This window comes from Fulmarus glacialis, unplaced genomic scaffold (genome assembly GCF_000690835.1).
Source record: "Fulmarus glacialis isolate BGI_N327 unplaced genomic scaffold, ASM69083v1 Scaffold42914, whole genome shotgun sequence".
Classification (NCBI taxonomy): Eukaryota; Metazoa; Chordata; class Aves; order Procellariiformes; family Procellariidae; genus Fulmarus; species Fulmarus glacialis.
Window position 1 is genome coordinate 1 of NW_009208179.1, and position 11,061 is coordinate 11,061.

The following is an 11,061-nucleotide window of genomic DNA, read 5'->3' on the forward strand; positions in this document are numbered from 1 at the left end:
GGGCCTGCTGGGCCGCTCGGGGGGGCGGTGGGGAGGGAGAAAGAAACGGCTTTAGGCGGTGGCGGAAACAGCGAGCTTTCCGGGCGGCTTCGGTGGGGCTTGGGGCAAAAAGGTGAAAGAAAGCTTGTGTTGCAAAAGTAGGCGCGCTGGCTTTGGTGCTAATGGAGGCTGGTTCTGACCCCGAGTTTGAGGTGTAAATTTCTTCTATGGTTTGGTAAATCTCTAAACAATGGTATAAATGGATTGGAAAAGAAATTAATAGGTATCATCAAAGAGGTGGTGGCCTCTGTCCTGTGTAAGTCTTGCAAAGACTGGGCCGATCTGACAGTTGTGTCTGGGTTGCAAGGTCTTGAATATGTTTTTCCGAGTCCTCTATCACGGAGGAGTTTCACATCTTCAGCATTAACCGCACCTCAAAATGTCCCTGGGTCTGTAGGTCTCTGTTGGATTGTGTAGCTGGTTTTAAACTCCCCTTTATGATCTGCCTGGCCTTTTGCCTTGAGAAAGGAAATCAACTATGTGATTTGTTTGTTTTTCCTGCAGCAAGCTAAACAGGCATTTTACTGCAGATGGGTATACAGTGAATTAAGTTACGTATTTAACTGCAAGAATAAGGCAAACAGACAAAAAATATGAATTGGAAGGAAATGCATATTCTGGATAGAATTCTAAAGAAGAACTTGAGAAAACGAATAAGTAACCTGTACTAGTGTAGACTTGGACATCGAGTGCAATTAAAATATAAATTAAAAAATTGAAACCTAGTTAAATACACAGATAGCTCTGACTCTTAAGAATATCACCTCTTTGATTTACCAATGAATCCTTAAAACCTACTGAATTAGCCTGGCTTCTATGCCATCACGCCTCAACTTGTAACTCTTCTTTTTGACAAGATTGTGTGTTTCTTTTTCCTTCCTCTTATTCTGACAGGCATGTGTATGCCTCCAGAAAGGCTGCAATATGCAGAGCTCAAAGAGAGGTTCAGCTCAATGAAGAGCTTTCCTGTTGGAACCAATGTGTCATACATCTGCCGGCCGGGGTATATAGGAATCCCCGGAAAATCATTAACTCGTACATGTGGTGGAGACTTACAGTGGACACCCACAGAGCAGTTCTGTACAGGTAATGTGTACATGAGCTCTTTTGCTTTTTCCTCTTGATATTTAACAATTATAGTTGTTTTTCAAGTGAGAATTAGTATTCTGTAATATTTTAAACAAAGCTTGACAAATGCTAATGATGCTAAGAGCAGTATATGCCAAAGACTTAGTCTTTGTATGTAACTACAAAGATGTAGATTTTTTTTTTTCTTTTCTTTCTCACTCCCCTTAGAGAGAAAATGTAACCATCCAGGAGAATTAGAACATGGTTTTATTAATGTGACAGATCTTACATTTGGTTCAAAAGCTACTTTTTCTTGTGAAGGAGGGTAAGTGTTTTGGTGATATTAATGAATCCTTTTTCTTTTTTTTCTGTTTAGACCAGATTTGAACCAAACCCAAATTTTCTTATGCAGGTTCAGTTCCACTTCTGACTTGAAATGTCTCCTGAATTCTACCTGGAGCAAATGAAATTACAGTTTTTGATTTGATTTCCTGGTTTTGCTTGCTGTTTGCATCAACCGAGGCTTAAGCTTTTTAGTGAGATTCTGCAGAGTGAAAACTGGAGTGTTACCTCTAATGATTTCTTTTAATGCTCCTGTGGCAGAGGGAATAAATATATATATTCTTCAGCCTTCATTATTATATTGAATGATGGCCCACTTGTCTGTGTATAGCAAATTAAGTCAAAAGCACTAACCTCTCGCAGGGTTTTTTCCTCCCTTTCCTTTTAACAGGTTATTTCTTTAATATTGGTACCTTTAGGGCATTAGTATTAGAGGGTACACATCTTAAAATGGTGAGACTTCCATCAGTTCCTTTAGTAATGTCTCATTTCCTTCTCTTTTGTTTTCAAAGGTGAGACTGTTAGCAAAATTAAAAAAAAAAAAAAAGATACTATTCTCATTACAACAAAAACTTGGTATGTTATGTCCCCATAATCACAGAACAGAATTATATAAACAAAGTTTCTAGGTGCTTATTGGAGAAATAAGAGATTTCTTAAGTTTCACCTCTTTAAAAATTTTTACCTGTCTAGATTCAGATTACGTGGAACTGATGAAATTTCCTGCGTAATTAAGAATAAAGGCGTTGACTGGAATAGAGATCTTCCTTTCTGTGAAAGTAAGTAAATTATTACCGTGTTTAATTTTATATTCAGATGGTGGTAGTTCATTTAAAAACAGCTGTGCCATAAACTTTCCAGTATAAGAAATGATGATAAAATAGGACTGATTTTTATTTTTATTTTTTTGGAACTAATTGGCATGTGCCTGAGGAATGACCAGTGAAAAATACCAGTTATTGTGGTAATGAGCTCACATTAGTTAAAGTCAACCTCTTCTTGAAATTGAGACTCCCTGTAATAAATGACCATCCGTAACTCTCAGTTATAACTGTAGCTTGTCTTAGAAATAGCTATATGTCAGATTTTACATGAAATTACTTGAAAATCAAGGCTCGCTATTTCTGAGATGAACAAGGTAACAGCAAAATTCTGTTGACTAATTTGTGTGATTTATTTCTAGGAATTCCTTGTGAAACACCTCCAAGCATAGCCAATGGGCACTACACTGAAGCAGCTAGCTATGTTTATCAAACATCAGTTACCTATACGTGTGATGATGTACCAAAAGGCGCGGATCCCTTCTCACTGATTGGCCCAGCTACTATTTTCTGCACATATGATGCACAGTTAAATGGAGTTTGGAGTGAACCACCTCCACAATGTAGAGGTTGTTGGGATTTTTAATATACTTCTTTATTATAGCCTATGTGACTCCAAAACTTCAATATCTGTCCCTTTTTTGGAAGGGGTTGGGGGGTGGGAATGAACTTTGCTATAGAAAAGAAGAAACTGGTGCCAAATTTGATACAGTTCCAGTGGATCAACAGCATTGTGGATATTGATTGATTATTTCACAGAATATGACTAAAATTTAAGTTAAAACTTTAAAAATACATGTATGAGCATGCTGTTGGTAGAAGTGACAAGGACAAAGTGAAGGAACTGAGAGACCATAAAGCCTGGGTAGCTGAAGAAAAATTGCGTAAAGTGCAAGCAGGTGGAAGCTAGATTATGAGTAGCAAAAAGGTAAGGAAGAACTCTTTTTCTAAACTATGCAAGTGCAGAAATAAATACAAAGCCCAGAAAGCACAAAGTCTTGCTTTGCAGACATAGGGAGAAATACCAGATGTTTGCATGTTGTCATTTGAACCCTAATCAATATAACTTTGTTTTCTGAAATTCTGCCACTGTACAGGACTATGTCTTTTGGAAGTGGAACGTGATTATCTCAGTTACTACAATTTCTTATTTGACTGTGTACCGCTACAACTCAATAGCTTAAAGCAAGGACCTTGTCCACCTTCAAGAGAATAATCTTTTTACAAAGCCCCTACAAAACAATTTGAGGAATTAGATAAGGAAACTTACAGGTAGCAAAAGGATGCTGTGTCTGTTGCAAAGATACTGTTAACAAATGTTTCAGAGCTCTTTTCTTTTTACCTATTTCAGTGGTCAAATGTGATAACCCGAAAGTTGAAAATGGAAAAAAAACAACGGGATTTGGACCTTCCTATAGCTATAGGGACTCAGTCATGTTTGAGTGTAATCCTGGCTATTTCATGATTGGACCGGAGGTAATTACCTGTGGAGAAAACAACACCTGGTCTCCTCCAAAACCAACCTGTGAAAAAAGTAAGCCTTTAAATAAGAATCCAACTTCTCTTGTATGTTGAGAATGGTGTAAGTCTGTCTTAGTTAAAAGCATAACACTGTAGTTGGAAATCAGAAGCTAAGGAGGTTGACATGGAGCCTCATCTATGGGCAACCATTTTAGGTGTTCGAGTGACTTTTAACTCCAAAAAGTTTTCAGATGAGAGTGAGTTAAGTTACAGATGTGTATAGAAGTTGTGGCGTGGACATCCTGTGATGCTGCTGCATCATAATAACATCATAGTGTTTGTTCTAGTGATATCATGCATAAATACAGGAGAAAAGATGTGTTTCTGAATTCTGATTCTTCTGAATCCTAGGAAGAACTAGGAGTATGCACAATGAGCAAACCTTTAGTGTCCTCCTAGAGTAATCAAAATTGTTACGTGTCTGTGTTCTCTTATGCAGCTCGTCAACTCTTTCCAGGCATCTTGTATGGTGTGTAGCATGTTGTTAGATTTTGACCAGGCAAATTATTAAGTCGGGACTAATTTGCAGGGCTGGGGACATTGCAGAGGTCTTTCTGTAACCTTTCTCCTTCCTCTTCGTGCTAGAGGGAGAGGGAATGTTGTTGTAGAGTACAGTGAGAGAATTTTTTACATGCATACTCTAATAATGAGTTCCCAAGTATAAGAACCACTTCTGCAAAGAATATATTTGGGTGTTCCGTAATGAATGAGTCTGATAACACACCTGGAAATGATTCTAGAGCTTACAAAAATAATTAACCAACAAATAAGAATTTCTTAACTGCCACATCATAAGATCATATTACGTTGATGAATACCTACGGTAATGTTTCTTTTAAGTCTTCCAAAGGGAACATTTATGCTTAAAATTGTGGTAAAGTTAAACTATTCAGATATGCTGATCTATTTTTCTCATACAAAGGCAATGTATATTTGTGGAGTGAGTTAATGACTTATGAAGTATTTAAAGTTTGTTATCACTAAACTTACTTTTAAATTCATGTATTAGTTACTGAAAGTGTATGTGGTGCCCCAGAGATCACACATGGAGTAGTGATTCCAGCAAAATCTGTATATGAAGAAGGAGAGTCTGTTCAGATAAAGTGCAATGCTTACTGTACTTTTCCTGATGGCGCTAAAGAGATGGCAGTAACTTGTCAAGGACAGAATACATGGAGTTCTTTACAAAACTGTGCATGTGAGTAAAACTTATAGTTGGTAAAATCAAGAGCAGAGTGACAAGTTCCAAAGGTCTGACGTAGTAATGTGCAGACCCTGAAAGTCAGAGGTCTGTCAGCAGGGCACCAACAGGTTGTGTTAGCAGGGTTTTGAGTGTCATGGGTGGAGTTTCGGCAGCTGAGGAAAGCTTTCGGCAGAGTTGGAGTCCTTGTTCAGTCTTAGTTTTGTTTATGGAAGGTTCAAAAGCTGGTGTGAAAGATCTTTTCTGGGAGTGTTTTCTGAAGATTCTTCCTTTGATGATGGCAGACTTTACTCTCGCCTCACTTTGCACTGTGTGATCATTTGTTATAATACAAACAGGTTGTCATTACTTTGATGCAACTGTTTGTCCTAATGAAGCTGAGACATGCGTTTCTGTTAATGTGTCTGAAGCATGTCCATCAGCAGAAGTACCTGCAGCCTCTAGGAAGCAGGAAGCTTTTGCATATAAAATGTCTTAAGGATTGACTGAGCTGCTGATATTTACACAAATGTAGGGACTTTTTGATGGCAGTTTCTTGAATCTGCTTCATGTACCAGCTGTGTTCTTGGACTTTATTTCCTTCTCTCTTCCCCTCTCCCCCCCCTTTCTAGGTGGGCCTAAAAGTTCTGGTTACGCTCCAAACATAAATTATGGTAGAGTAATTGATGGACAAAATCGTTCATATTCTGTCGGGGATTTTATTACGGTTGAATGTTACGCAGGCTACACATTACATGGTGAAGCCCGTATTCAGTATATTGGAGAAAACAAATGGATTCCTGGAGTGCCAACTTGCCAGTTAAGTAAGTATGAACTGCAAGAATTTCCACTAGAATGAAAATATATGTAACAGAAGCTTTACTTCTAGGGGACATTCTTTTGTATTCAGGAGAAATCATTTAATGCAAACTTCCGTCTTTATTTTGACATAAGAAAAATAGGTTTTGGTAAAATCCACTTAAAAATAGGAACATTTTGAGTTAAATAACTTTTATGATATAAACTGTCCTGCTGCAAAGATTGTGTTGTCAGAAGTGCTTGATCTATTTTGAAATAACTTTGTGACTACTTTTGTAATAACGTTCGAATAAGAAGCACACGTGTTCCTCTGGTGATACTGATTCACTCTGTTTTTAGGTGCGTATATTACGGCCATCATCTGTGGTAAGTATCCTATAAAACCTGAACAAGATATGATGTGGATTTTTTTTTTTTTTTTTTAATGTGGAATTGATACTTTGGTCATCACCTGTGACTGCAGTAATACAACATGATTTTGGAGTTTCGGTTATTTTAAAAATGCTTGACTACTTCTAAAGCTGCATAGTTCAAGAAAAGATTACTTAGCAATTATAGATCAATTTCATGTAAAATGTGTATTTTTTCATGTATGTGAGGCAACAGATTTCAAAGGCAGTCTTCCACAACTTAGTCACTTTCATAAACTCTTCAGAGCTTGGGTTTACTGGAAGTGTGAATAAATAACTGTGCCAGTGAACAAAAGTGCTTAGTCCATCTTCTGTCTTTGCATTTGTTACCCACTCTTGTAGGCCTACCACTTTCTTACAAATTTGTTGTAAAAAGTAATGTTAGGATGTTGACGTATCTGTCTTAATGTTACTGAGCTGGTGGGGTTTTGCCGTCTTGGTGGTCACTGTTCTTGAGCTGACCTGTCTTGAAGAGTCTTGAGTAAAGCATCAGATACGTATTTGTGAAATAAGCATGCAGATTTTAAGGGGGTTTTTTTGGGGGGAGGGGTTGTGTAGGACTGTGGATGAAGACAGTGCTATTTCTGCTAAAAATTTTTGAAGCTTTTTTGTGAGCTAGAGATGATCTTTATCACTCTAAGGCTTTGTTTAATTCTTCTTAAAGTGATTGTGGCAATTGTGGTGTTCCTGGCAGCCTTCTGGGTCTATAAGAAATTCTTTTCACAAAATGGGTGAGTAAGCCTACTTTTTTATTATTATTAGTATTGCAAATTTCTAAATGACTGAGCAAAAGCAGTGCTAACATGTATGTAAGTTTCTTGAGCTTTATCTGCCCTTTCTTTTTCAAATGCCTGATGACTATATGTGAGCTTATCACAGCAGCTGATGGGAAGCTGAAGTGCATAACAATATATTTGACTTTGGTTTTGTATCTGCTATTCAGATCAGCTGCTAATTAACACTTGCACTAATTTCAAGGAAGGAAAAACCCTGTTCTTAAGCTTGTATTTGCCATAGGTACACTTGCCGAGGAAAGTACTGTTTGCACGTCAGTTTACCTCTTAAAACCAGTGGTAGTATTGGCTTGTGTTATTTTATTGCTTGGATACCCTCTGGTGTCACGAGGTCTCACAGGCTGTAAGAGCCAGAGTGGTTTACGTGAACTTGAAAGCCTTGGAGGTGAACTAAGGAGCTTCCTCGCTTCTACATGAGATGTACCAATGGTAGTGGAGGGTAACTGGAGAACCACTGTGTTTTGTGTTTTGGACCAGAAGCACCTTGAATAAAGTAATATGGGTTTAGTTACAAGAAAAAACGTGAAAAAAAATTTGACCTAAACTGGTGTTCCTATGCTGTTTGAAAAAGCAAATAGTCAGCTTTGCTACTAGAATGTTTAATGTGTGGATCCACTTCAGGTTTTTCTCCTGCAGCAGCAATGATTGGTGTCCCCATGTTAAAGACTTGCAAAAGCAACTGTAAAATATTAGATGCATAAGTAGTAGCGTTCTTCTGTTTTTAATGAGACATGTAGGGCCTTTTGAACTTTATCTTCAAAACATATGATTGTTATGTATGCTTTTTCATGGAGGGGTGGCAGGAGATTTAAATGCTTCTTTGTGCATTGCTTCTTGCAGTGATGACTTATTTTATCTTCTTGAAAAAAGCCTGTTTTGTTGGAGAGATAGTTTGTAACACACAAAATACTGAAAATTGAGAGCAAGTTAGGTGGTACACACAGAATGTTATGATAAGCATCTCATCAAAACTGACTTACCTTTTAACAAAACCTGTTGGAACTTATCTGGGGTATGTGAAGCAAAGGAAGGGATACTATAAATAAAGCAAACCAGAGGAAATACTCCTGTGGTTCATATTTGTAATGAAGTACACACAGTACTATTTGGGAGAACCCTGAAGCTAGCTTATATCCAGTGAGGTTTTAGCCTTAGTATCTTCCGTATAGGCAGTACTCAGTATTGTTACAAGGGCCAGAGTTGGCCCTGTAAGCAGAGTGGCTGTGTACCTGTGTGCTGCGAAGTAATTCAGTGCTTTTGAGCAATTGCTTTTCATCCCTGACTTGGATAATCTGCAATCTGGATGGTCCAAATAAGAATACAGTGGGATTTAATAGTATTAGGGCAGCACTTTCTGCCTTTATCTGTGGAGAGACTTCTCAGGATGTAGAAAGGAGGAGGGATGTAAAGCAAGATTATCAAAAATTAAAGAATGTTATATTCCTGAAAATTTTACAAGATGAAAAGTCTTACTGCACCCAATGCTTTCCTTAAGCTTCCTCGCTGTAAGCATCTGACTATTAAACCTCTTTCTTGTCTGAAAACCCTGATCTAATCATCTTTTATTAAGGCCTATATCTCCCTACCTAGTTTTCTGGGTTCCTGATGTAGCTGAGCCTTTGTGAACTGTTGTGCTTCCAGTACCTCATACTGGCTGGGTTGTAGTCTTCAAATTACAGCAAAAATCTTTTCTTGCCCTCTCTTTCTTGTGTGTTTAATCTGCGAGTTTTATAGGACATTCAATTAGACCTTTTTCCCCTTCTGCTGTTCAGCTCGTATACAGTTGATGAGAGTTGCAAGGAAACATGTATTTTAAAAACTAATGTACCAGCTGAGATGGAAGAAACTGCACAAATGAATTAATTGAATCTTAAAAAGGTATACACTTTCCACTTAATTTGGACTTTTGCAATGAAGCTTAAGTGTCTTTTATTATGGTTTACTTCGAATTTCAGGAGAAGTGTGGAATCTAGCTAGCTGTGAACCTCAGTTTCCTATAGGAAAGACTATAATAACCGTTCATTCATTTTGGGAGAATAGGATATATTACATAAAGAATTACCATTCAGTATCGTATATGATAGCTTCCAGTGATTGCATATCACGTATCTTAGTTTTGGGTTGTCTTTAAAGAATGAGTAACATTTTTCTGTAAGATAGAAACTACATACAGACTCAGTAGAGTGTTTGCACCTGTTTCAGTAATGTGAAATGGATTCCAGTGGTGTGTTACTTTTGTTAGCCAATAGTGTAATATCCTATAATTAGAAGGCTGTTGGAGCTGCATTACACAGACACTAGAATTATAAAGGTAGTGTGCATCCCTTCAGAGAAAACCAGATTATGTGTGTCTCAGAATTACTGATTCATCTGTGTTTTCAGCTTTCTAGAAGAAAAATAAAATAAATAAATGAAGGTGCAAACAAGTTCTTCTTTCTAAACCTTTTTATAAAAAGGCGATTTCTTTTTCAAATTCAGAGTTCTGTAGCCCTAAAAAGGGTCAAAATATAGTTGCTGGTTTGGAACTGATTTCCTCTCCTGTATTTTAAACTAACACTTAGTCCTGTAGTCAGATGCATTTGATGATAGTTACGATTGTTCCTGAACTTGTGTAGGGTCAAATTGGCTCTTTCAAAAACATGACTCTTCAAACCTTGTTACAACAGAACAGATTTAAGACAGGACAGCTTAGTTTGACTGTTCCTTGTCAGTATTTTGTCATTACTACCTTAACAGTTAGTTTGCACTACAAATACTTTCGTAAACTAGTATCTTCATTTGTGTTGCTTTTCTCCATTGTACAAATTCTGAGAAGGTAATGGTTGAAACGTTATGTCTCTTATTCTGACTTAATGCAAAGGTCTTTTCAAATGCATAGTCTTGATTTTATTTACTTTTTAAGAAAAGTGACTTTTCAGTATTTTTGATAAGTTTGAGATGGCATATATGAAAATTAAGCTTGGAGTTTCTTCCAAAATATGTATGAATTAAGGATTATCATCTTTACCTCTGAAGTAAGATGTTTGTAATTGGGATAGGATTAGTTTTCTGGGTTAGCTGGGCTTATTTTTGGAGAGAGGAAAAAAAGGAATCAGGAGTTCTTGTGTCCAGTCTTACCTTTTGCACATGACAATGATAAGAGAAATTAGTGGTCTGGTATGTGTACACACTATTAACCCCTGCGTTTTTCTTACTGTACCTAGAACTCCTTAGAGACCTAGAGTAATAGTGCAGAGGTTTGGTATGGTTTTTTTCCTGTAAAGCAAAACAGGAGTTATTCAAGAACTTGAAAATATCCATATATATATATATATATGGATGTAATTATGAATTTTAATCCTCATATGTTTAAGTATTGCAAATTTGCTGTTAGCGGACTACAAAATCAAAATTCTTACAAACTAATATTCAGCTTCTGGTTATAAAATACGTACTAAACAACATACTGTATTTAAAATAAATTATAAGGGATGCTCCTGATGTAGTCTCCAAATCAGTTGGGAATCCTGTAACTGTTCTGTCGGTTTTCAGTTTTTGATAATACTCAGGCATGGTCCACTCATCACTTGAAATGATCCATTTGGATCAAATGCTCTTCTACTCCATGGGTCATTCTTAGCAGTCTAGTGGATGAAATGAAGCAAAAATCTCCTCAGTCTAGCAGTTGCCTAGTAAGAAGAGGACAAATAATGATTTAGTTTCATGACGTTACCTGTTGATTTAATGATAAAACTAAGGATGTGCTTTCAGAATAAATGTAAAAACTATTTAAATGTAAAATCTCTGATTTGACTTGTTTTTTTGTTTGTAGGAAACGTGACAGCACTCCATGTACTGCCGAATATAAGATCTGTAAAGCGTGAATGACCTTTTTTGGGGGTGGGAGGGAATTTGCAGTTGAATATACCTATCAGAAATGGAAAATGATTGCACTTGCATTGAGTTTCTGTAGATGAATATCTTGTACCATGTCTTATACTACTGATTAACTGTAGTAGGAGTTCATTAATAGGGTAAAAAGAAAATACATATATATATCTTTCTGCTTTTCCTTACGGGCCACTCAT

At 36.9% G+C, this 11,061-nt stretch overlaps 1 protein-coding gene across 1 annotated transcript; it reads left to right on the forward strand.

The window, feature by feature from the left end:
* Positions 1–933: 933 nt before the first annotated feature.
* LOC104070163 (membrane cofactor protein-like) lies at positions 934–10,857 on the forward strand (the record flags this gene model as incomplete). Its single annotated transcript, XM_009576387.1, has 10 exons — positions 934–1,125; positions 1,336–1,432; positions 2,143–2,228; positions 2,633–2,839; positions 3,622–3,804; positions 4,801–4,989; positions 5,604–5,795; positions 6,130–6,156; positions 6,865–6,931; positions 10,806–10,857. Coding segments are annotated over 10 exons (1,292 nt in total), but the record flags the coding sequence as incomplete, so codon positions are not given.
* Positions 10,858–11,061: the final 204 nt, after the last annotated feature.